Source organism: Neopelma chrysocephalum, unplaced genomic scaffold (genome assembly GCF_003984885.1).
Source record: "Neopelma chrysocephalum unplaced genomic scaffold, ASM398488v2 Primary Assembly neopelma1_96721, whole genome shotgun sequence".
Taxonomy (NCBI): domain Eukaryota; kingdom Metazoa; phylum Chordata; class Aves; order Passeriformes; family Pipridae; genus Neopelma; species Neopelma chrysocephalum.
This window is the reverse complement of record NW_020925365.1, coordinates 133,056-159,901: the sequence shown is the minus strand read 5'-3', so window position 1 is coordinate 159,901 and position 26,846 is coordinate 133,056. Positions and strand designations below refer to the sequence as shown.

Sequence of the window (26,846 nt, the reverse complement as noted above, 5' to 3'; positions counted from 1 at the left end):
ACTGTAGGGTCAAAATTCCTGTGGCCAAAGTTCAATTGGAGTTGAAGCTGGTGAGTACTGTGGGGGACAATAAAAAGAGTTTTTTAAAATACGTTAAAAGCAAAGGCAGTGCAGAAATAACATCGACCCATTACAGGATGAGGATGGTCACCTCACAAACAGGGACAGAGACAAGGCGGAGATATTTAATCCATTCTTTGCTTTGGTCTTCAACACTGATGATGGGCTCTGGGGCTCCCAGTGCCCTGAGCTGGAGGACCATGGCTGTGAGAATGATAAACTCCCAGTCGACCCTATAAATATATGGGGCCTGATAGGATTAATTCAAGGATACTCAAAGAGCTGGCTGATGTCATCATGAGACCTCTCTCAATGATTTTGTGTCATGGTTATAAAGAAGGTAAGTGGAGTTTTTTAGTGCTGGCTATTCAATGACATCCACATCATGCCAGAGGGGCGTGGTTTTCAGCAGAAAACACCAAGTTGCCAGAAGCTGGAAGTTCATTGCAGTCTTACCTTGGTCACGGAAAGGTGTGGACTGTTCCCTTAAACACACAGCAAACCTTTTTTTTTCTCCTGTTGCCTGCCAGAGCCAGGGGAAGCCATAACTGTTGCTGAAACTGCGGCAAGCGGCAACTGTTACTGAAGCCCTGCTGCGGTCATGGTCCAGTCTGGGAGTCGCCACTCCACAAGCTGCTCCATAATTGTTTCACAATCAGCACTGCCAGTGCCACTACTAGAGCCAGTATTTTCAGTAGCATAACTCCTTTTGGGCAAAATAGCTTTCCAGGTGTTGCTTTGACACTGTTCTCTGTTGTTTGTTTTTTTTTTCTGGGTGGAGGAGGGCATTAAACCATGGAAACTCATTTGTCACATTGTTTTCTTTGTTCCCCTGAACTGCGTGGTCCAGTGTGGGAAAGGCCACTGTTTTGTCTTTGTCTGGGGAAATCACATGGTGTGGAGCATGGGAACAGACGCCATTTTGTTTTTGTCCTAGGGGGCCAGGAGACATCTTGCCTTTGTTGAGTAACCATTCTTTTCTTTATCCAATCTTTTATTAATATTGTGTTTATTGCGATTTCTTCAATAAATTGTGACTCCAACTTAAAATCTGTCCTAGTATTTTTCCTCCACTATTGAAAGGGGGCGGTTTGAGTGATGTTAATTTTCACCTCTGTTTTTTTAAACCAGCACATTTTGAAAGGTCTTGGGAATCTGGAGAGGTCCCAGCTGACTGGAAACTGTCAAATGTTGTCCCAATTTTCAAGAAGGGCAAGAAAGATGACCCTGGAAACTACAGGCCTGTCAGTCTCACTTCAGTGCCTGGTAAAATTATGGAGAAGATTACTGTGGGAGTTATTGAAAGACACCTAACAGACAATGCATTGCAGTCATTGGCCACAGCCAGCATGGCTTCATGAGGGCAAGGTCCTGCTTGATGTGGGGGTTTGACCCCGAAAATCCAATCTCCAAACTCCCCCCACAATTTGCCTCAACACGGAAGAGAAGTTTTCAGACAGGCACAACTCAGCATGGGGGAATTATATCAAAGTTTATTACTAACACAATAAATACTATAGAAACAAAAGCAAATAAATACACAGTATTAACACAACTTCTACCACCCCTGGACCCTCCCACATCAGTTCAGGAGAAGTTTTCAGGGCAATAGTTAAAGTCTCTCTCTCATTGGGGTATCAGGGAAGGGGTCTTTTGCACCCCCACCAGCTCCTCAACTTCTCCTGAGGTCTCCTCCTGGGCTACAAGGGAACACTTGCTTTACCATGTTGTCATCACGAAGGTCCAGGGAGTCAGCTTTTGAGTTCTTTCTCCCTGGTTCGTGAAGGTTCCTCCCAGAGAGTAAGATGTTTACTCTTTCCAGGTTGCAGAGTTTCTGGGTCTTGCTCAGTCTTTTTACCCCAAATAGTTTTCACCAAAAGTTCTTACCCAGAAAAAGCCTGCTTGGTTTGGCTTCTCTCTGTGCCAGCTGCTGCAGCTTCTCAGCTTCCAGGTGTTACGGGGAGGCATTCCTCCCCCCGCATTCCTCCTTCAGTTTTCGGCTGCCCCTGCCCAAACCTCCCATAGAGCCTCCTCCGAGCCTTTCAGCCTGTCTCCCGTTTTGCTTCAGTCTCAACTCAAGGTCGCTACCTCTCCCCCGCCATTATGGGGGAGAAAGAAGGTAGCAGCGAGACTGCTTCGGTCTCTCTCCTCTGCCTGAAGTTCTTCCAACTCTGCACGATCGCAACTGCATCTCCGGGCTCCGGACCACCCCTCGGTCCATGTCCGGCTCGGCTCCAATGCCTCGCCTGCCTGCCAGGGGGAGGGGGCTAGCTCCAACCCCTGGCTGGCCTCCCAAGTCCATGCCACCGCCTCTCCTGGGCAGTGGGGGGGGAAAGCCCCCTAGCCTTTTGGCCACAGGCCACGCGGTACAGTTATAATACTGTCCCGAGCTCCCCCGCAGCCCGGCTGAGGGGAAGAGGGCCTGGCCCCCCACAAGGGGCCCACCGGCCTCCCTCCTCTCACCTCATGGCTCTGAATCTCTCTCTCACACACTGCCAACAACTTCCTCCTGGCTGTTGTAATATGCTAATTTCACAGGGGTGAAAAAACAGCTCCGATTGGTCCCTCGTCGGAAACTCACCGCGGGGGGGGGGGACGGCTCAAACCAAGACACTTGACAAACCTAATTTCCTTTTATGGTTAGGTAACATATCTAGTTGATCAAGGGAAGCCAGTTCATGTAATCTTTTTAGATTTCAGTAAAGCTTTTGATACTGCCCCTCACAGTATCCTTCTGGACAAAATGCCCAGCACACAGCTGGATAAACATGTCATGTGATAGGTGAGCAACTGGTTCATGGTTTGAGCACAAAGGGTAATAGTAAATGGGGTTACATGAGGCTGGCAACTGGTCACTAGTGGGGTTTTACAGGGCTCTGTCAGTTCTCTTCAACATCTTCATAAACAACTTGGATGTAGGACTTGAAGCTATACTAAGTAAGTTTGCAAATGACACTAAATTGGGAGGAACTGTTGACTCCCTCGAAGGCAGAGAGGTCCTGCAGAGAGACCTTGACAAATTAGAGGGCTGGGCAATCACCAACTGTATGAAGTTTAACAAGGACAAGTGCTGGATTCTGCACCTGGGACAGGGCAATCCTGGATGTACATACAGACTGGGGAATGAAATGCTGGAGAGCATGTCGGAGGAAAGGAACCTGGAGGTCCTGGTCAATGGCAAGTTGAATATGAGTCAGCAGTGTGCCCTGGCACAACTGTATCCTGGGCTGCATCAAGCACAGCATCACTGGCTGGTTGAGGGAGGTGATTGTCCCACTCTACTCTGCACTGGTGCAACCTCACCTCGAGTACTGTGTGCAGTTTTGGGCACCACGATATAAGAAGGACTAGTGATAAGACCTTAGGGTCTGTGTCAGGGGAGGTTTAGGTTGGATATTAGGAAAAGGTTCTTTACCCAGAGGGTGGTTGGGCACTGGAACAGGTTCCCCAGGAAAGTGGTCATAGGACCTGTGGGAAGATGGCTGGGGGTAAAAATTAGAGGAAACTAAGAAGTTATATTCACATCCTAACAGAAGTTACAACGGTATGGAAATTATAGGGTAAAATGCAGCTGCTACTCCCTGGATGGAATGTGGTTGACATGCTCCACGATGACTCCCCATACAACAATAAGCACCTGCTACAGGGGATGGAACGGAGGGTGGAGAGGAGTGGAGACGCTGCAGCCTCCCTCCATATAAATCCTTGCAGGGAGGGGAACTTAGTGATACTTTGTAGTTGACAAGACCACATAGCACCTTTCAATCAAGGGAGATGTCCTGCTGTTGAGACAATAACTGTGGCGAAATGTCTCTCCTCAAATGAACTTGGTTCATTTAAGCCTAATTCTAATATTAACACACACCTCCATCCCAAAGTTACCTGCCTCCAAGGTATGACCAATCCCCCCAGGCATGCATCATATTTTTTTTTTTGGACTGTATCTTTAAAAGTGGAGCGAGATAATTTTACACCAATCAGAAACAAAAGTATTTATGACTAAAGTCACTCAAGTTCCACCTAAACATAAAGAAATAGTATAAAAGTAAGTTGAGAATGGAGAGAAAATCAGGGAAGACTCCATCATAACTGCTGGGATCAGTTGATGGGCTGAACCTGTCTTCTCCCCCATAGGGATGCCTATGGGGTAAGGACTGTACGCATGCTGAATACTTTTATTGGTATTAGAGCTTGTTTTTATATTGCTTTAAATACATTTTTGCACACAGATACTATCACTGGAAATCTTCAAACCTTAACCTGTCACAATTTTGTATTAATAAAGTGTTATTACATAAACTGTTAGAGTGAGTCCTTTACAAGTGGTAGCAGTTGCCGGCATCAGGTAACACATTCAAATAAACTGGGAAGACCTGTTGAGGGGTTTCCCTTATGCTGTTGGCTTAGCCCCCTGAAAAAGGCAGTCAAATCACCCTCTGATCCAGTGGAACTCTTTGATGAAGGGTCCCCATAACAGGATGCTGACAGACTGGTTGGGCACAAGTCTCAGATTTCCTGGGGCCCTGACAGACAAATAAATCACTAAGGGTTGAGGAAATCTCTCCTTTTCACGTGACAGCACCAAGCATGACAGAGTTCAAGAAGCACTTGGACAATGCTCTCGGGCACATGGTGTGATTCTTGGGATTGTCCTGTGCAGAGCCAGGAGTTGGACTTGATGATCCTTATAGGTCACTTCCAACTCAGGATATTCTATGATTCTATGATACTCCAAACTTCCACTATCCCTCATTTCCAATTACAGAAAAAGGCGGTTATTTATCCAGGTTGCAGTCCTGATTTACTTGAGTCAGCAGAAGACACCTCTTCCACAAAGTCGAGATGTCCTCTGACACTTGGATCTAGATCCTTTCTGTACCAAGTTAAATCAAAAGCAAGTTACTCATATTTGATTAAAGGCTACAATTAACAAGAGACTACTCTAGAGGACAGACTAATTAACTTTTTGGCATGCTATCTCCCCAAAAATCTTACAGTATAATCTCTAGTGACACCAGATAATTAGCATTATTAGGGGGGAAGCAAATACATTATGTTAAAGGCTTACCACTAAGCAGTTCAATCCAATTTTGTACTGTTTCAGGAGGCTGGGTCTCTTTTATGTGTTTCAGAGCTTCATCAAGCAGAACATCCCCTGTAGGAGCATCTGACTTGCAAATCACCTAAGATAGAATAAAATGCAGTCAGTATTTTGACTTAATTCATATACCATACCATACACATCCAACAATAAAAACTTGAAAAATCTACCTGTTATCAGAACCAAGGAAAATTTTAAGGAGTGAGGAATCCTCTCTAAGAATATGCAAGTTTAAAAAATACCTAGTTGTTAAAAAAACTATTTAGTATTTTAATTACAAAGCTCTGTTATGTCTTATCTATAACCTGTATTAACCCTACCTGACCAAAACTATAGTATTAATAATGTGTTTAATACCTAATTTTTTAAGGAAGATAATCCACTAATCTGGCAAAGTCCTTTGCTTCTTTCCCAAAACAAAGTATACTACAGTGTTAAATTGCTTTCTGATGGCACTCAATTTTACTGCTTCAAGTCAATTTATTCAGAATAGTGCAGATAAACAATTAGACCATGTGAAATTGAGAAATCAATTAGAAAGTGAAAAAGCAGGAAAACTGATTTTCTTCTTCCATATGTTGATGGATAAAAATAGGTTCAAGAAAACATCCATCAGTTTTACAGCTCTGAAGAACATTTTAACCAGCAACACTAAGTTCCATTCACTAACAGTTAAAATACACACATTAGTCAAAATATGTATGTACTGATAAACTCCTTAATATGCAGTCATAAATGAAATATCACTTGTTTGTTATTAAATAACTTCTAAAATTCTTTGAGTTTTTCCCCCAAAAGAGCACAAGAGAGAGAAAAAAGAATCATTCACAATAACATAATAAAATTTAAGAATGTGAGGAACTACTTGTTTACCAGTATAAGTAGTTGTATAAACAATGTACAAATACAATTTTTTCTGGTTAGAAAAACAAGAACATCAAACTAAAACACACAGATTTAACTAGCCCAAGTCACAGAATCACAGGATGGGCAAGGCTGGAAAGGACCACAGCGAGTCATCTGGTCCAACCTCCCTGCTCCAGTGGGGTCATCCCAGAGCACATTGCACAGGATTGCATCCAGATGGTTCTTGAATATCTCCAGTGATGGAGACTCTATACCCTCTCTGGGCAATCTATTCCAGTGCTCAGTCACCTGCACAGTACCAAAGTTCTTCCTCATGTTCAGGTGGAACTTCCTGTGCATCAGTTTCTGCCCGTTGCCTCTTGTCCTATTGCTTGGCACCACCAAGAAGAGCCTGGGTCCATCCTCTCACACCCTCCCTTCAGATACTTAAAGACATTGATAAGGTCCCCTCTCAGTCGTCTCTTCTCCAGGCTGAACAGGCTCAACTCTCTCAGTCTTTCCTCATAAGAAATGCTACAGTCCCCTCATCATCTTTCACCCTCTGCTGGACTCGCTTCAGGAGCTCCATGTCTCTCTTGTACTGAGAAGTCCAGAACTGGACACAACACTCCAGATGGAGCCTCACTAGGGCTGAGTAGAGGGGCAGGATCACCTCCCTTGACCTGCTGGCAATGGTCTTCCTAATGCACCCCAAGATAACATTGGCCTTCTTGGCCACAAGGGCACACTGTTGGCTCATGGACAGTTTGTTGTCCACCAGGACCCCCAGGTCCTTCTCTGCAGAGCTGCTTTCCAGCAGGTCAGCCCCCAGTCTGTACTGGTGCCTGGGGTTATTCCTCCCCAGGTGCAGGACCCTGTACTTGCCTTTGTTGAACTTAAGACGGTTCCTCTCTGCCCATCTCTCCAACCTGTCAAGGTCCTTCTGAAGGTCTGCACAGCACACTGTGGTATCGGCCACTCCTCCCAGCTTTGTGTCATCAGCAAATTTGCTGAGGATGCATCTGCCCCTTCATCCAAGTCTTTGATGAATAAGTTAAACAATACTGGGCCCAGTATTGAACCTTGGGGGACACCACTAGTGACAGGTCTCCAACTAGACCCTGTGCCACTGATCACATCTCTCTGGGATCTGCCATTAAGACAGTTCTCAATCCATCTCACTGTCCTCTCATCCAGTCCACACTTCCTGAGTTTGCCTATGAGGATGTTGTGAGAGACAGTGTCGAAAGCCTTGCTAAAGTCAAGGTAGACAATATCCACTGCTCTCCCCTCATCCATCCTGGTAGTTGTTTCATCATAGAAGGCAATCAGGTTGGTCAAGCATGATTTACCTTTAGTGAATCCATGCTGACTACTCCTGATCACCTTCTTGTTGTCCATGTGGATAGAGATTGCCTCCAGAATGAGGCGCTCCATCACCTTTCCAGGGATTAAGATGAGGCTGACTGATTGGTAGTTCCCTGAGTCCTCCTTCTTGGTCTTTTTGAAGACCAGGGTGACATTTGCTTTCTTCCAGTCTTCAGACACCTCTCCTGATTGCCATGACCACTCAAAGATGATTGAGAGTGGCCTAGCAATGATGTCCGACAGCTCCCTCAGCACTCAAGGATGCATCCCATCAGGGCCCATGGACCTGTGCATGTCAAGTTTGCCTAGGTGTTCTCTGACCCAATCCTCCTTGACCAAGGGAAAGTCTTCCTTCCAACATTCCTTTACCCCGGTCTCCTGGCTCAGAGATCCCTGAGGGCTGGTCTTGTCAGTGAAGACTGATGCAAAGAAGGCGTTCAGTAACTACCTTCTCTGTGCCCTCTGTTACCAGGGTCCCCCCTCCATTTACTAATGGGTCCACATTATCCTTTGTTTTCCTTTTGTTACTGATGTATTTAAAGAAGCCCTTCTTGTTGTCCTCGACATCCTTGGCCAGATTTTATTCCAGATTGGTTTTAGCTTTCCTTGTCTCATTTCTACTTACTCTGACAACCTCTCTATATTCGTTCCATGTGGCTTGGCCCTGCTTCCTGCTTCCTGTGTGCTTCCTGCTTAGGCTTGAGTAATGACAAGAGTTCTTTATTAATCCATGCAGGTCTCTTGCCCCCTTTGCCCAATTTCTTGCTCATCGGGATGCATCGTTCTTGAGCCTGGAGGAAGTGATCCTTGAATATCAACAAACTCTCTTGGACTCCTCTTCCCTGCAGGGCCTGTTCCCATGGGATTCTTCCAAGAAGATGCCTGAAGAGGCTAAAGTTAGCTCTCTAAAGTCCATGGCTGTAATCTTACTTGCTGCCCTGCTTTCTCCTCGCCTGATACTGAACTCCACAATCCCATGGTCACTGCAGCCAAGACTGCCCCCAACCTTCACATCTCCAACAAGGCCTTCCTTGTTTGTTAGTATGAGGTCAAGCAGCACACCATTCCTTGTGGGATCCTCCACTACCTGTGACAGGAAGTTGTCATCAATGCTTTCCAGGAACCTCCTGGACTGTTTCTGCTTTGCCGTGTTACTTCTCCAGCAGATGTCAGGGTAATTAAAGTCCCCCACAAAAACCAGGGCCTGTGAGGCTGCTTCAAGCTGTCTGTAGAAGGCCTCATCCACTTCCTCCTCCTGATTAGGTGGCCTGTAGCAAACACCCACAACAATGTTGCCCTCACTAATCTATCCTTTTATCCTAACTCATAAGCTCTCAACTTGCTCATCATCCACCCCAAGACAGAGCTTGATACACTCCAAGTGTAGCCTCACATAGAAGGCAACTCCACCACCACACCTTCCTGATCTGTCTCCCCTAAACAGTGTGTAGCCCTTCATGACAACATTCCAGTCATGTGAGCTATCTCATCACATCTCCGTAATTGCAATGAGATCAAAGTCCTGTGACTGCACACAAATCTCTAGTTCACCCTGCTTGTTCCCCATACTGTGTGCATTGCTGGTACAGGCACTTTACAGAGGTATTTGATTGTGTCAATATCCCAGTGGGGGTGCAAAGGGACGCTCCATAGTCCTGTCTTGTGGTTACGTCTTTAGCTTTTTGTGCTTGATCAGGGTATTCCCTCTATAACCTCCTTTTGCTATTAGGGTGGTCACTAAAGTTCTCCCCTTCCCACACCTTATCTGTCGAGCCTGGCCCTGTCCCCATCTCCCTTCAAATCCAGTGTAAAGCTCTCTCAATGAGCCCTGACAACTCCTGAGCTAAGATCCTTTTACCCCTCTGAGACGGGTGGATGTCACCTGTTGCCAGCAGACTCGGTGTTGTAAAAACTGACCCATGATCAAAACCACCAAAATTCTACTAGTAACACCAGTCTCAAAGCCAGGTGTTCATCTGCATGATTTCCCTGTTTCTTGCCCCATCATTCCCTGCAACTGACAGGACAGAAGAGAACACAATTTATGCTCCAGATCCCTTGACCATTTGTCTCAAGGCCCTGAGGTTCCTCTTAATTCTCCACAGCCTTCTTGTTGGGACTTTGTCAGTACCCTCATGGAAAACCAGTAGCAGGTAATAGGCAGTGGGTCGTACCAGGCTGAGAAGTTTCTTGGTGACGTCCCTTATCTGGGCCCAAGGGAGGCAGCACACTTCCCTATGGATTGGGTCCAGTCAGCATATCAGGCCCTGCATTCCTGCCCTGCCCTATGCGACCCCTCCAACCCAGATGGACCTTCATCCACTTCCTCATTTCCCTGGTCCTCAGATTCCAGGGCCTCATAACTATTGTATAAGGGCACCTGGGGAGGTGAGGTAGGTCAGGAGGGGATTCGCATGGCATCCCGAGCAGAAACCTGTTTCCACTCCCCTCCATCTCTAAGGTCCCCTCCTTCCACCTGGTGGTGAGAGGGTAAGGGATCCATTACTTCTTGTGAAATGGATGGTGGGTCCATTTGTCTAAAGCATGGTAGAGTGTAGCTCCACCAGTCAATGTCCTCTTCAGAGTACCTAATACTTCTTAGTCTTTCCACTTCATCTCTCAGTTCCGCCACTAGGCTAAGCAGACTGTTGATCTGAGATAATCTACTCTAGCTCAAGTCAATATGTTTGAATAAAAAGAGAAAAATTCTGTCTTTCTTTAGGAAAAGAAGAATTGCTACTGTTTCAAAGCTATTTATGAAACTAATGATTAAATCTGACAATTTAAATAGTTTGACAAGTTAGCACTTTATAAGCATCAGATAAAAAGATAACAGGCAATTAACAGAAAAATTAACACATCAAAACATTTCCACATATACAAGGGAAGCAGCAGGTGAAAGATCTCATTTTTAGTGAAGTTTCACAGTATTCAGAAAGGTGTCCTGGAAAAGCTTTATTGAAATATATCATAAGTTCTGTTTCATGGTTCTAATAATCCTCACTACAAACAATAGAGTACAATACATTTTCAGTATGACGCTGAAATGAGTTGCAATGGCAAGACAGCTTCAATACTGGCAAGACATGTACAAAGTCAATGAAATAAAATTAAAAAGAAATGCAAAGTAGTATAGTCAGTATGAGAAAACAGATGACAAATAGAAAAGATATAATAAATGACTATATAATTCAGATTGACAGAAAAAACATCTAGTAACTGGTGGTAACCCCCCAGACGATTGAGACAGCTATACCACTCATTCATGACATCCCTGAAAATGCAGTATGGTCCTATACTCTAACTTCTCCCCTTATTTTACATCCTCTTTTAATATCATATTCTTGACTTCTTATATTTCAGGTACCTTTGCAGATTTCCTGTGCCTTATTTAGAGGGGATAGCATTGGAACTGTTATTGGTGTCACAAACCCAACACTGAATTGAAGTTTGATCTGAAAAAGCACAAGCCTCAGCTCTTCAATCTGTGTGGGCAATTACCCCATGTTGAGTTACCAAGCCTGGAGCAATATTGGCTGAAGAAACTGGAGTAACAGTGTGTGTATTATTGGGAGGAAATGACACTCCTGTTTTCCTCCTTTTTCCAGCCCCAGCGACAGTGGTCTCTTAGGGAAGGGGATGGAATGCTGGGAGGAGTGGATTAAAAGCAGAATACTGTCAAGGAGGATTATAAATAACCTCAAGTGACCTTGCAGCTGGGAATACATAAATTCTGGGAAGCAGCAATGTAGAAAAACATATATATTATGTCTACTGCTGATTACCCTCTGTGTGCTTTGAGAAGTGGAACATCTGTGTATAGACATGCTTGTGCTCCCTGTCTTGGTACAGAGATGAAAGCACACTGAAGATCACAGCCTGGTGGCAAACTACACATGCATGAATTCTTGATAAACATGTAAACAGCAGGCCGGTGACCTTCTACCACGGACTGAGTGAAGGCGAAGCGCTGGCTCCTGCACTTGGGTCATGACTCCATGCAATGCTACAGACTTGGGGAAAACTGCCCAACAGAAAAGGAACTGGGAGTGTTGGTCGACAGCCGGCTGAATAGGAGCCAGTAGTGTGCCCGAGTGGCCCAGAAGGACAACAGCATCCTGGCTTGTACTTGGCACCGATGAGACAACATCTGAAATACTGTGTTCAGTTTTGGGTCCCTCACTACAAGAAAGACATTGAGACACTGGAGAATGTCCAAAGAAGGGCAACAAAGCTGGTGAAGGGTCTAGAGCACAAGACTTAATGAGGAGCAGCTGAGGCAGCTGGGGTTGTTTAGTCTGGAGAAAACGAGGCTCAGGGGGGACCTTACTGCTCTCTACAGCTATCTGCAAGGAAGATATCGGTCTATTCTCCCATGTAGCAAGTGATAGGATGGGAGGAAATGGTCTCAATTGCATCAGGGAAGGTTTAGATTGGATATCAGGAAAACATTTCTTCACCAAAAAGGTTGTCAAGCATTGGAACAGCCTGCCCAGGGAAGTGGTTGAGTTGCCATCCCTGGAGGGATTTAAAAGATGTGTAGATGTGGTGCTTAGGGACATGGTTTAGTGGTGGACATGGTAGTGCTGAGTTTACAGGTGGACTTGATGATCTTAACAGTCTTTTCCAACCTAAATGATTCTATGATTCTAAGAAGAGTGGGAAATCAAGTGGGTTGGGGATCTTGTGAATTGAATCATTACAGAAGATTATGATCATGGACTGGTGGAGTTTGCAGTCCTGAGGGATATGGATCAGGTAAGGAGTAAAGTTAGGTTCCTGAACTTCAGGAAAGCAGACTTCCAGCTCCTCAAGGAGATAGTCAATAGGATCCCCTGGGAGATTGCCCACAGGGACAAGGGACGGTAACAGAGCTGGCAGATCTTTAAGGATGCTTTCCATAGAGCACAAGAGCTTTTGATCCCCAGGCACAAGAAATTGGGCAAGGAAGGTAAGAGACTGGCATGGCTGAGTCTGGACCTGCTTGTCAAACTAAAGGGTGTGGTGGTTTGAAAAACCTTTTCTCTGGGGCTGTAATGGTTTGCCCCACTGATAATACTAGACCAATCAAAGGTTCATATGCGCTCTATGGAAATTACATACCCACAGCAACGGAAGAGAAGGTGGTGAGGTAGTTTTTTTTAGTAGGTTGGTAGCCATGATCTGAACCACGAGGAAGCAGGGGGCCAGTGAGCCCCTCTGGGGGCCAAGAGCCCCCAGCCCCAGCTGAGGCTACGAGAGACCCGGAGTAGTGTCAAAGCTGGACCGGGTCCCGTAATCAAGAGGTGGGAGAATTTCCTTACTGTCAGCAGTGGCAGAAAACATTGAAAGCGGCAGCGGAGCAGTCCTGAACAGAGACAGCGATGGCTGAAAGCCAAAAAGATAGCCAGCAGCAACAAGATAACATGAAGCCGGCTGAAAGACGCAGAGATGTTCCTGCAGGAGGGAGAGCTGGCAACGAAACAGAGGAAAACTCAACAGAGCTGGTTTGGGATAAGACTGTATTAATTTCCCAAAACTCAGAGACCTGTTGAAGAGGAGGGGTGGACTTCCAAACCTTTAGGGAGTCCCAAAATGCAGCAGCAGCTAGAGTGAGACAGAGGAGCCGAGAAACCCGGAGTCGCCCTGAGAGTTGAGCCAGGATGGAACACGGGGGAGGTGGCCGTGCCCTCTGCTGCTGCTGCTACTGCTCCTATCATGCTGGGAAGCTGAGACAGAGCAAAAGAGCTTTGGTAAGACTGAACTGAAAGCTGCCTTCAATGTTCTACCCCAAGAGGAGTGAAGATCTACAAGGAAATCCCCCAAAGGCTCGGGCTCGGGGTTGGAATTTCCACAAAGTAAGAACCAAAATCCTGACTGCCATACTTAAATCTGCTGCCTTAGGAAAATGAAGGACACTAACCAGTGCCACAAAAAACTGAAATGAAGGAACTGTGGCCTGTGCAGTGACAGAAAGACTTTTCTCTTTCCTTCTTGGACTTTTATTGAAGGAAAAGAGGAATTTAATTCAATGTAAATATATATATATATATATAGGTGTGAGTAAATAAACCTTTGTAAATATTTTTCCCTTCCCCCAATAACGAATGGTTGTGTTTTGTCTGAAAACTCTCCACATGAAGTGAAAAAGATATCAAGTCCATACCATCACTAAACCCTCTCACAGGGGCAGACTGTGGGAGGGGGGCTTGAACTTAAAAATTCGATCCTTGGGAGTTTCAAACAACCACAAGGGCAAGAAGCATATGCATAGGCAATGGAAGCAAGGACGGGTATCCTGGGAAGAGCATGGGGACGCAGTCCAGTTGTGTAGGAATGGGGTGAGAAAGGCCAAGGCAAAGCTGGAGCTGAACTTGTCAAGGGATGCAAAGAATAACAAGAAAGGCTTCTATTGGTATGTCAGCCAGAAAAGGAAGGTCAAAGAAGGTGTACCCCTGCTGATAAGCGAGACTGGTGAACTGGTAACAGTGGATGAAGAGGAGGATGAGGTACTTAACAACTTTTTTGCCTCAGTCTTCAATGGCATCCTCTCTTCCCACACCTCTCAAGTGGGTAGACTGCAGGACGGGGACTGCGGGAGCAAAGTGTTTCCCACTGTAAGTAAAGATTGGGTTCATGACCACCTGAGGAACCTGATTGTACATAAGTCTATGGGACATGATGACATGCATCCAAGAGTCCTGAGAGAATTGACTGATGTACTCTCCATGATATTTGAAAAATCATGACAATCAGGTGAAGTCCCAGGTCACTGGAAATGGGGTAACATTGTACCCATCTTTAAAAAGGGTAGAAAGGAGGACCCTGGGAACTACCAACCTGTCAACCTCACCTCTGTGCCTGGGAAGATCATGGGACAGATCCTCCTAGAAGCCATGCTAAGGGACACGGAGGACAGGGATGTGATTCAAGACAGCCAGCACGGCTTCACCAAGGGCAAGTCCTATCTGACCAACCTAGTGACCGTCTATGATGGAGTGACTACATCAGTTGACAAGGGAAGGGCTACAGATGTCATCTATCTGGACTTCTGTAAGGCATTTGACACGGTCCCCCACAACATCCTTCTCTCTAAAATGGAGAGAGATGGATTTGATGGATGGACTGTTTGGTGGCTAAAAAATTGGTTGGATGGTTGCATCCAGAGAGTAGTGGTAAATGGCTCAGCATCCTGATGGACATTGGTGACATGTGGTGTCCCTTGGGGGTCCATATGGGACCAGTGTTATTTAATGTCTTTATCAATGACATAGACAGAGGGATCAAGTACGCCCTCAGCAAGTTTGCAGATGAGGGGTATGGTTGACACACCTGAAGGATGGGATGCCATCCAGAGGGACCTGGACAAGCTTGAGAAATGGGCCCATGGGAATCTCATGAAATTTAACAAGGCCAAGTGCAAGATGATGCACCTGGGTTGGGGCAACTCCCACTATCAATACAGGCTGGGGGATGAACAGATCAAGAGCAACCCTCCTGAGAAGGACTTGGGAGTGCTGGTGGATGAGAGGCTGGATGTGATCCAGCAATGTGCACTTGCAGCCCAGAAAGTCAATCGTATCCTAGGCTGCATCAAAAGCAGTGCGGACAGCAGGCTGAGGGAGGTGATTCTGCCCCTCTACTCCACTCTGCTCAGAACCCACCTGGAGTGCTGCATCCACCTCTGGGGTCCCCAGCACAGGAAGGACATAGACCTATGTAGTGGGTTTCTGTGGCTAGGTTTTGGTAGCGGGTGGGGCTACAGGGGTGGCTTCTGTTAGAAGCTGCTAGAAGCTTCCCCTGTCTGGTGGAGCCAATGCCAGCCGGCTCCAGGACGAGCTTCCTGCCACTGGCCAAGGCCAAGCCAATTAGGAGTAATGGTAATGCCTCTGTGATAACATATTTAAGAACAGAAGGTTGTTGCGCAGATGAAAACAAATTCCAACCAGGGAAGAGCGGAGTGAGAACATGGGAACAACAAGGTAGACACCAAGGTCAGTGCAGAAGGAGGGGGAGGAGGTGCTCCAGGAGCCGGAGCTGAGGCCCCTGCAGCCCATGGAGAAGCCCATGCTGGAGCAGCTGGATGCATGAAGGAGGCTGTGACCCCATGGGAGGCCCAAGATGGAGCAGGGTCCTGCTGGAGACCTGCAGCCCGTAGACAGGGAAGCCCACGCCTGGAGCAGGTTTGTCCCGGGTAGGACTTGTGGCCCCTGTGGGGGACCCACACCTGTACAGCTCATTCGTGAAGGACTGCACCCCATGGAGAAGTGATCCACGGGACAGCAGTTTGGGAAGAACTGCTGCCTGAGGGATGGACTCACACCGGAGAGGTCCATCAAGGACTGTCTCCCATGGGAGGGACCCCACAGGAGCAGGAGCAGGACTCCTCTCTCTGAGCAGCAGCAGAAACAACTGACCGTAACCCCCATTCCTCTTCCCCCTGCACCACTGGGGGGGAGGAGGGAGAACAGAAAAGGAAGGAGGGGTGAGGGGAAGGTGTTTTTAAGATTATTTTACTTCTCACTCTTTTGCTCTTACTCTGTTAGTAATAAATTCAGTTAATATCCCCACTTTGAGTCTGTTTTGCCCGTGATGGTGATAAGTAAGTGAACCTCTCCCAGCTGTTATCTCAACTCATGAATCCTTAGCTGTTTTTTTCTCTCCTCTGTCCAATTGCAGAGGGGAGTGAGAGTGATTGTAGTGAGTACCTGGTGTCCAGCCAGGGTCAACCCACTACAACCTGTTGGAGTGAGTCCAGAGGAGGGCCATGAAGATGATTAGAGGGATGGAACACCTCTCCTATGAGGAAAGGCTGAGAAAATTGGGACTATTCAACCTGGAGAAGAGAAGACTCCAGGGTGACCTTATTGCGACCTTTCAATACCCAAAGGACTGGAGAGGAACTTTTTACAAGGGCATGTAGTGACAGGACAAGGGGTAATGGCTTTAATCTGAAGGAGGGTAAGTTTAGATTAGATATTAGGAAGAAATTAATTACTGTGAGGGTGATGAGGCAGTAGAACAGGTTGCCCAGAGAAGTTGTGGATGACCCATCCTTGGAAGTGTTCAAGGCCAGGTTGGATGGGGTCCTGAGCAACCTGGTCTAGTGGAAGATGTCCCCGCCCATGACAGGGGGTTGGAACGAGATGATCTTTAAGGTTCCTTCCAAACCAAACCATTTTATGATTCTATGATGATTCTATGATTAAGCATCTTCAAGAGGGTATCTTTTCTCTCTTTAATAGATGAGTTAATGTAGAGAAAGAAGCTAAGATCCTGTTTCTTCAGAGATAATGGTCCTTAGCCTTATTGCAAAGAATATTTCTTTATTCTAATTTTTCAGTGATTTAACACGTACTACATTTGCCTTGCATTCAACTGCTGAGGATATTTCAATTATACAGAATATTAAATTTTCATTTTCCACAATACAGTTTTGCAATTAAGCAAAAATGCTAAAAATGAAGTATCTCCTGCACTGATTTTTAAGTAAACTTCATTATTTAGTTTTAACACAAAAATCAAGTCATGCATTAATAACTCAGAATTGTCATCTATAAAATACTGAAGTTAATCTGCCAAGGATTCTTTGGGATTTCTTTTAAGAACTGTAATTATTGGGTTTGCTTTCTGAGACTGTAAGGCAGCATAAAGTACCATTTTCTATCTTCAATAACCACTAGTCTTGGAAATTAATTTATTTATACATAAATCTCATTCATTTATTTTTTTCTAAAAGTGATACCAGTAGATCGAACTCCAAAATTATGCAATGATTACATACTCTGAAGCCAAATTTACAAGGATGTTGCAACATAAAATACGTCATACTGACTTTCAAAAGTTTCACTAACGTTCATCAAATTCTTGTCTGCCAGTTTCTCAGTCTTATTTGTCTCTTGATGGCATTCAAGCATGGATTTAATGCATCTTGATAATTTCTGAAGTTGTGTCTTATAAACTGCAAAAAATAATCAGCAAGTATCCACCTGATTTAATATTTGAAGTGGAAATCATTGTAGCTAGCAATCTTTTGTCAGTTGTGTGACCAAGGTCACAATTAGCTGGTTATAAATCTGTACTACTGCCCACAGAACTAGTTCTACCCTCTTCTTGTTCTCACCTTATCACTTATGCCAGCAGTGTCACTTGTGCCCCATCTGATGACAAGATCAAGAAAGTGATTCAAATAAAAACTAAATCAATCAAAGAAGTGAATTAGTTTTCAGCCAAAGTGGTTACCTGAAAACTCTCCACAAACTCTAGCAACAACCCAAGAGAGACTCCAATAATAAACCTCTTTGCAAAGACAGGACTACCCTTCTCAGCGACAGCACAGGCTAATGTGACTGAAACCTAAACTCTCTCCCTTCAGACCATGGCTTGAAGATACAGGGTTCCAAGTCACAAATCAAAGCCTTAGTTTTAGTGAAATTTTACCTCAGCCATCTCTCTCAGCCCCAGCAAACATCTCACAAACACTGCAAAATCCAGTTCCTTCAGCAGATTACAATTAGTGCTACTGGCTCTCAGCAGCAATCGCTGCCACTGCACCCTAGCCAGAACAACTTCCAACTGTTTGTGCAAGGTTCCCAATAGCAGCAGGAACACATCAACAGAACAAACAGGAACAGAGAACAAGTACAGAAGATTTTACAAGGTACTTCAGCTCACCGTTTAAACTTTTTAGGTAATAACTCTCTGCACCTAACTTAGGTCACTACTCAGAATCCCTATCCTCATATAAAGAAAAAAAAAGTATATTTCTTACAACCAGTTGTAATTTATAGCTACTGTATTGCCTGGAGCATGACACAAAAGTAAGTGTGACCATTTTCCTCCACTTACCTTTCTTGTCAATAGACTTTTGCGCCTCATTCCACAAGCCTCTAACTGAAGACGCCCCCGCAATGCCAATTCGATTAACATACAGCCACGCAATCCCGAAGATATGCAGTCATTCCAAAATGATGTGTAACCCTGTGAAGAATGAAAGGCAGTAAGATATTTCCATTTCCATCTGAAAGCAAATAGAAAAAGAAGCTTACTGCATTCTCTAAGCAGTTCTCTGGCCCTCATACACTTCTGAAGTAGCATCACTAGTCAACTACCATTACTGTATCAAAAACATGAAAGAGAAAACAGACTCATTCCCTATTAGTTTTGACACTTAATCTCTGCTCTTTGAAGAGCAGGGAAACTTCAGGAAAGAGATACAAAACAAACCAGCTAGATATCAAGAACCGTGAGATATAAAGGGTAGTTTATATATAGCCAAAAGACCTCCATGGGCTGCAGGGGGACAGCTGGTCTTCACCACGAGCTGCAGGGGAATCTGCTCCAGCACCTGGAGCACCTCCTCCCCTTCCTTCACTAACCTTGGTGTCTGCAGAGTTGTTTCTCTCACATATTCTCACTCCTCTCTGGCTGCAATTGCTCTCATGCAGTTTTTCCCCCTTCTTAAATATGCTATCCTAGAGGTGCTACCACCATTGCTGATTGGCTCGACCTTGGCCAGTGGCAGGTCCATCCTGGAGCTGGCTGGCGTTGGCTCTGTCGGATATGGAGTAAGCTTTTGGCAGCTTCTCACAGAAGCCACCCCTGTAGCCCCCCCACTACCAAAACCTTGCCACACAAACCCAATACCCAATGCAAAACTGCAAGCTACATTTATTCTATGAACCACACTACCACACTTTTTAAACTATATTTCTACATCAACAGCTGCCTACTTAAATGGCAGAACAGAATATTTGACATTTACTAAAAATCTAGAAATACATGTATTGACTTTGGTACTCCATTGACCAATGATTATAACACATCCCCTCCCCCTCAAATCTTATAAAAAAGATTCTATTTTAATTACGGAGTAGCCAACAGTTAAATATAAAAAAACATGCAAGAACAGTATCTAAGACAAAACAAAATATTTCTGAGAAATTATTTGTCTTTTGAGTAGTGACTGTGAAAACACTTGTTACAATCCAGAAAGACTTGAATTGATGTGACCCTTATGGACTTCCTTAGACCTGTTCACACAAATGATGCAGACAAGATAGCAAAGTATGTACACTATATATGGTGAGCAACCATCTTATTCTTGTCTCTGCTCCAAGAGGGGGAGAAAAGCCACGTGATTATATTAGCATACTAATATTAAACAAGGAAACATACATATTAAGCAAGTAAGCCTTACAGATACACTGGGCCTAGTTTTGCTGAATTCTTGCAGCTTCTTCCTATTTACTGTAGGAATCCCCCAGCTCAGATTGCATACAAAACAGTGTAACCATATACTAGGACCCAATCTCCTACAGATGCTGGCATACAGAGTGCAACAGGAGACAGGGTTCATACACATAGCCCACACGGAAGGAAGGAAAGAGACCCTGAATGGAAATGCTCTATCAATGTCCCTTAAAACTTTAACTTACATTATTCCCACTATAACTCAATAAGTATGTAAATGAGAAGATTCCAACATGACCAGACTGCCTGAAGGTATTTGGCAGAGATCAGTGAGAAGTGTGTTAGCAATTTCTACATCCAGGGTTACCCCATCCCAGGTGCAGAATCCAGCACTTGCCCTTGTTGAACTTCATATGGTTGGTGATTGCTCAGTCCTCTAATTTGTCCAGGTGTCTCTGCAGGGCCTCACTGCCTTCGAGGGAGTCAACAGCTCCTCCAAGCTTTGTGTCATATGGAAACTTGCTTAGTATCCCTTCCAGTCCTGCGTCCAAGTTGTTTATGAAGATGTTGAAGAGAACACGGCCCAAGATGGAGCCCTGTGGAACCCCACTAGTGACAGGTCGCCAGTCTGATGTTACCCCATTCACTATTACCCTCTGTGCTCGACCCGTGAGCCAATTGCTCACCCACCACATGATGTGTTTATCCAGCTGTGTGCTGGACATTTTGGCCAGAAGGATCCTGTGAGAGACAGTATCTAAAGCTTTACTGAAATCCAAAAAGATTGCATCAACTGGCTTCCCTTGATCAGCTAGGTGGGTTACCTTGTCATGAAAGCAAATCAGGTTTGATGAGCAGGATTTTCCTCTCATGAAGCCGTGCTGCTGTGACCAATGACTGCGTTGTCTTTCAGGCATTTTTCAATACTTCCCAGAATAATCTTCTCCATAACTTTACCAGGCACTGAAGTGAGACTGACAGGCCTGTAGTTTCCAGGGTCCTCCTTGCTCTTCTTGAAAATCATGACAATGTTCGCCAACTTCCAGTCAGCTGGGACCTCTCCAGATTCCCAAGACCGCTCGAAAATCATTGAGAGAGGTTTTGCCATGACATCGGCCAGCTCTTTGAGGATTCTGGGATGAATCCCATCAGGTCCCATAGATTTGTAGGGATCCAACTGGAGCAGCAGATCGAGCACAATTTACGGGTCGCCTGGGAGTGGATCATTCTTGCAGTCATGGTCCTCTAGCTCAGGGCACTGAGATCCCTTTGGTCCGTCATCGGTGTTGAAGACAGAGGCAAAGAATGCATTCAACATCTCTGCCTTGTCTCTGTTCCTGTTTGTGAGATGACCATCCCCATCCTGGAACAGGTCGATGATATTTCTATACTGCCTATTGCCATTACTATATTTGAAAAAACTCCTTTTATTGTCCCCCACAGTTCTGGCAGCTTCAAATCCAGTTGAGCTTTGGACGCACGAATTTTCTCCCTACAGCGGCAAGCAGCATCTCTGAATTCTTCCCATGTCACTTGACCTTGCTTCCACTGGGCATACACCTTCCTTTTTTGCCTTATTTCCAACAGAAGATTCCTGCTCAGCCAAGTCAGCTTTCTGTGTCACCTGCTTGACTTCCAACATTTGGGAATTGCCTGCTCCTGTTCCCTTAGGAGGTGATGTTTGAAAAGTGACCATCACTGATGGACCCCAGCACCTGCAAAAACATTTTCCCAGGGGACCTTACTTATAATTCGTTCAGCAGCCTGATGTCTGCTCTCCTCATGTCCAGAGTTGAGGTTTTGCTGGCACTTTTCCTCCTGTCAACAGAGATTTTAAATTCAATCACTTTGTGGTCGCTGTGGTCAAGACAGCCACCAATAGCCATTTAACTCATGAGATCCACTCTGTTGACAAGTTGTAGATCAAGGAGAGCATCTTTCTGAGTTGGTTTCCTTAGGACCTGTTCAAAAAAATTGTCATCCAGGTTTTTCAGGAATCTTCTGGCCTGGGTTGTACCAGCTGTGTGATTCTCCCAGTTAATTTCTGTCAAGTTGAAGTCTCCCATAAGAACAAGGGCGGATGACTTAGTTCTTAGTTACGTAGTTCCTCAAAAAATAATTCATCATCATCATCATCCTGGCTGGGAGGTCTAAAGTAGATTCCCATGATGACATCCACATTATTTGTTTGTCCCTTGATTCTTACCCAGAGGCTCTCAACTGTGCTCTACCTCTTCTGCCCTGCCTATTGCTCCTGAAAAGCCTGTAATGGTCCAACAGGGCACTCCAGTCACAGGTCTCATCCCACCAGGTTTCACTTATGCCAGTGATGTCAAACCTCTGGGACTGGGCCAAAGCTTCGAGCTCCTCTTGTTTGTTCCTAATGCTGCATGCATTGGTGTAGAAACATTTCAGGTGTGGTACATTGTAGCCAATACCTTGTGAGGTGGATTGAGGGATCCCATTAGTGCTGGTTTTCTCAAGTTTTGGCACACCATCCCATTGCTCATCACCAGCAAGCCTGGTTTTGTCCCTTTCCCACTTCCAAACTAGTTTAAAGCTCTGTCAACAAGCCCCGCTAGCTCCTGGGCTAGAACTCTTTTTCCCCTCTGAGATAGGTGCATCCCACCAGGTGTCAGTTGAAATAAGGGTCAGGCCTAAAAGAGTGTGCTGGTTTAAAAGTTAACCAGCAAGGGAAAATGAACTCAATTCAAAAGAGAGATTTATAAGTCAGAATAACAATTTATTAAAATAATGCAATAAGTACAATTATACAGACAGACAATTGGTTTTAACCCACAAAACCCAAATGTACAACCCAGCACCCTAGGGTATGGACAAGAGTGGTGTACCTTGGCCCACCCCCGAGTCCAAAGCAAAGGGAGAGGGGATAAACCTGCTGGTGGGAGAGCTGCTGCAGTCTGGTCAGAAGTGGTGATTGCAGTCCAGTCGAGGGTGGTGGTCTCAGTCTGGTTGAACGCGGTGGTCTGCAGTCTAGTTGAAGGCAGTGGTCTGCAGTATTCCTCTGGATCCCATGAGAGGTGGCAAGGTTCTGAAACTCCCAGTTATATACTCTCCAGTTCAGGCGGGAGTGCTCAGTCCCTCCCTCAGAGTAGGGAATTCCATAAAAGGGCATGTGGATGCTCAGTCCCTCCTCCATAAAAGGGTATCAGAGTGGGGAATTCCATATAAGGGTATCAGAGCGGGGAATTCCATAAAAGGGTACAGGAACATCTTCCCACCTTGCAGGCCTCCACTGACAACAGTTTTTGGGAAATGGCATGGAGGCTATAGAATACACAGTTTTGGGTTACACCCATCCAGTGATGAATTGGTCCCAACCGTTCTAACCAGGACAAAGAGTTAACTGAGATATCTGGGCCTGGTGAGAAAGCCCCCCCTAACATCTACTCTGCCTGTGCTGCTAAGACTCGTTCTGTTCTGTTCACTGGACCAAAAACATAGAAGAATACTAGAAGCAGTATACAATAAGCCTAGGGGTAATAAATTAGGATAAGGTAGGATAAGGTAGACATTTGAATAGGAGAAACAGACCTAGAGCCAAGGCTTTCTCCAAGCTTCAGTAATCAGGGCAAGAGCAATAGAAAGGTAGAGAGATTAGAGCGAGAAAGATGAGAAAAAGACCCTCGACTTGAGGCCAAAGGCTGGATGTACCCCCGAAACTGAGTGCCAAAAGAAGCACCACCCTAAGCTCCACCTAGACTCCGCCTATCATCAATATGTATAGATAGATGTTGCAATCATATGAATATGTATAAAAATCATGTATGAAAACTGTATAAAACCCCTGATTTTGTGTAATACCTTTGCACGAGTTTGTCCAGTGCAAGCTGGCTTGTTCCCAACATTGAATAAACAAATACCTTGCTGCTTAAAGATACAAAAGTCTCTGAGCAGTTAATCATTCTGAGGTTTTTCGGCATCACAGTAGACCAGGTGTTGAGTAGATCATCCCATGGTCAAAAAGCTCCAAATTTTTCTGATTACACCAACCTCGGAGCCACTCATTGACCTGATGGATCTGCCTATTCTTATCAATATTATTCCTTGTTACCATAAGGATCGAGGAAATCACTACCTGTGCTCCTGATCCCTCTACCAATCATCCCCGGGCCCTGAAGTCTCTTTTGTTTGCCCTCGGACTTCTCTTGGTTATTTTGTTGCTGCGAGTTTGAACAACCAATAGCAGATAGTAATCAAAGGGCCCTATTAGACTGGAGAGTTTTCCAGTAAAGTCCCTTACCCAAGCCCCTGGGAGACAGTAGACTTCCCTGTGAGTTGGGTCATGTCTGCATATCAGGCCCTCCGTTCCCCTTTAGAAGGCAGTCTTCTATTACAGCTACCCTTCTTTTCCTCTTAACAAAGGAGGTCTTGATGTGGGGTACAGGTGGTGTTGTTTTAGGAGGCCCCACTACCCCAGAAAGACCTTTGCCCACCTCATCAGTTGTCTGGCCTTCTAGTTCCAGAGCCTCATACCTGTTGTAGAAGGTACCAGTCCTACCTGTCAAATTCTGAGGAGGAGGAAGGTTCCTCCTGGTATGTACAGTGACCACCTTTCAGCCTTCATCTTTAACAGACCCTTGACCAACAGTCCTTTGACTGCAGGGTTCTGAGTCCACCTGATTCTCTACTACAATTGTGATTCAAGACTCCTGAGAGTCTTGAGACTGTAGCATCTCTGAAAATAATAGGTCTCTCTCTTTCTTGTTTGCCCAAATACTACAAAGCCTGTTCACTTCTTCCTGTAGCTCCTTCACCTGGTGTTATAGTTACAAATGGGGGAGGAAACTTTAGTGATGAATATTCACACCATTATGTCATCTGGGGGGGGGTGCGCCTCTCCCTCACAACTCAGGGGGCTGGAGGGGAGAGGGGTTTGCACGGGTCGGAGTTCTTCGGGGGTCTTAGGAGCTGCCAGAAGGTGGTTCTGCCCCCAGCACCTGGGCAGAAGATAAAGCAGCAGCAGCTCCCTAGCCTGCTGCCACCGCTGCTGCCCCAACCTAGTTGATGTTCCATTTCATAATCTCAGTTTTTAATGCTGCAAACTCAGTGCCCATAAGGTTTATTTGGAATGTGTATTCAGGGTTGTCTTCCTGCCCTAGCCTAAGCTGTTACCTCTGGGGGTCTATTGATAATGGTACCCAGTCCCATGGGGGAAATGGGGAGGGGGTGACTTTTCCCAGCCTTTCACCCCTTTCTCCTTTAGGTCTGCTACAACAGCTTTTGAACAGTTTGAATTCCCTCTAGAAGCGAGGGATAGCATACTCCTGTTGCTATGTCTGCAAGTTTTCCTCAGTATCGTCTACCCCATGTTTGGAGGTAGGACCAAGATTTCTAGGGAAGGTGTCCAGAGGCCAGCCCAGGGGTGGATAACTTTGAATGACATGGAGGTGGGAGAACATGGGCCAGTTTTTGGAGAACCTTTCTGCTCCAATGACCTGGCAGTTCACCCCTGAACAACTTCAGGACCCTGTTAAAGTGATGAGATCTGTGAGGAAAAGCTGCTGTGGCAGATCTATAGAAGGGCAGCTCACTGTGAAATGCTGGGGCCTGGCCACTGCCTACCTGACACTGCTTGGTATGGCACAGCAACTTCAGGAGGAAAGAGAGTAAAATAACAGACACTACAGCCACTCAGGTTGTAGTTAATCCAGAAGGGTAACCCAAGCCAGCAGAAGTTGTCCTGTCCAAAAGAGGAAATACAAGACTAAATCACTTCACCTGGTGGACGATGATGGGGAGGCAGGACCTTCAGCACTGGTAGAATCAGAGCCAGAAATAACTACCAAATCTCTGTCGTTCGATAATCTCTGCAATTTGCAGAAAGACATCACCCAATGACTGGGTGAGCCCATATTGACGTGGTTGATCTGAGTCTGGGATCTAATGGGCTGTATTGGGTCTGGCTGAGCTGGAGTTCATTTCCCCATAGCAGCCCTCACAGTGCTGTGCTTTGCATTGGTAGCTAGAAGGGTGTTGATAACACACCGGTGTTTTGGCTACTGCTGAGCACAGCATCAGCACTGTAACATTCCTTTCTCAATTGAGGGCAAGATTCTGGGAGGGGACACAACCAGGTCAGCTGACCCAAAGTGACCAAGGGGATATTCCATACCATATGATGCCAGCTCAGATATAGAAGCTAAGGCAAGGAGCAGGAAGGCAGGCATTCATTGTCTCCAATGGTTGCCTGCTAAGAAACCATTACACATGCTGAAGCCCTGCTTCTCGGGAGTGGCCGACCATCGCTGCTCATGGGAAGTAGAGAATAAACTGTGTTATTTTTCGCTTCACTTCGTTCTTGTACGTGCAAGCTTCCGCTTTGCTTTTGCTTTAAATAAACTGCCTTATCCCAACCCACAAGTTGTTTTCCACCTTACTCTCTCTCCCCTGTCCAGCTGGGAAGGGGAGTGATAGAGTGGTTGGGTGGGCACCTGGCATCCAACCAAGATCAACTCACCACACAGGCCAAGGTATGCAGATTGATGGTACTGAAGCAAGGTTTTTAGGATCCCTGTCCTAGGATGTGTGTATTGATCAGGGGTTCATGAGGAAATCAGAACCCCTTCACCTCTGGACGTGGCTTTTAACAAGTAGGAGAGATAGGTTTGCTTACGGGGATGACCTCCAGGTGCATCATGGTCCCTGGAAGACCATGGAGCAAGGAATCTTATGCCTGAGAGAAATGGCATTGCTAGAGGTACTTTTTGCAGCGGAAGGGCAATCCAATAACAACACAGATGAGGTCAAGTGCACATCACAGATGTGGCTAAAGCTCACATGCCAAGGGCCATCAATATACTTATTTCTTAATGACAGTGCACTGGAAGGAAAACCAAGAGACAGTGGGTGCTGTAACAAATAAACTCTGGACATACGATGAGATTGTCCATGCCCTGTTACAGGTCCATATCTCTTCTGTAGAGAAACTGGCTGCAGACCTCCAGATTCTGACAGAGGAAGTTAGAAATGGCCACCAAAGACTAAGGGAGTTTAAAGAGAGCATCGTCCATGTCTTGCGGGTGCAAACCAGAGTCCCTGCTATTAGAAACAACCGTCCCCCAGCTAGGGAAAGGGGGTACACCACATGAGGCAACCTGTGGTTCTTCCTACACGAACATGGGGAAGACATGAGGACATGGGATGGAAAACCCACCTCTGCTCTAGCAGCACGGGTACAGGAGTTAAAAGGAAAAAAGACTACTAGAGAAATTCATCAAGGGTGAATGTAGCTCCAGTCTCCCATGGGCAAGTTCCTGGACAGAACAGGGAAAACGAT

At 45.6% G+C, this 26,846-nt stretch overlaps 1 protein-coding gene across 1 annotated transcript in view; it reads right to left on the bottom strand.

Annotated features, from left to right (window-relative positions):
- The window catches only part of LOC113981718 (Golgi phosphoprotein 3), a 70,626-nt gene that overhangs the window by 6,112 nt on the left and 37,668 nt on the right, over positions 1 to 26,846 (bottom strand). Inside the window, exons 2-3 of the mRNA XM_027709273.1 lie at positions 18,203 to 18,334; positions 5,129 to 5,243 (exon numbers count right to left, since the gene is read on the bottom strand). Coding sequence (XP_027565074.1) covers positions 5,129 to 5,243; positions 18,203 to 18,334 — 247 coding nt within the window. The remainder of the gene's footprint in view (positions 1 to 5,128; positions 5,244 to 18,202; positions 18,335 to 26,846) is intronic.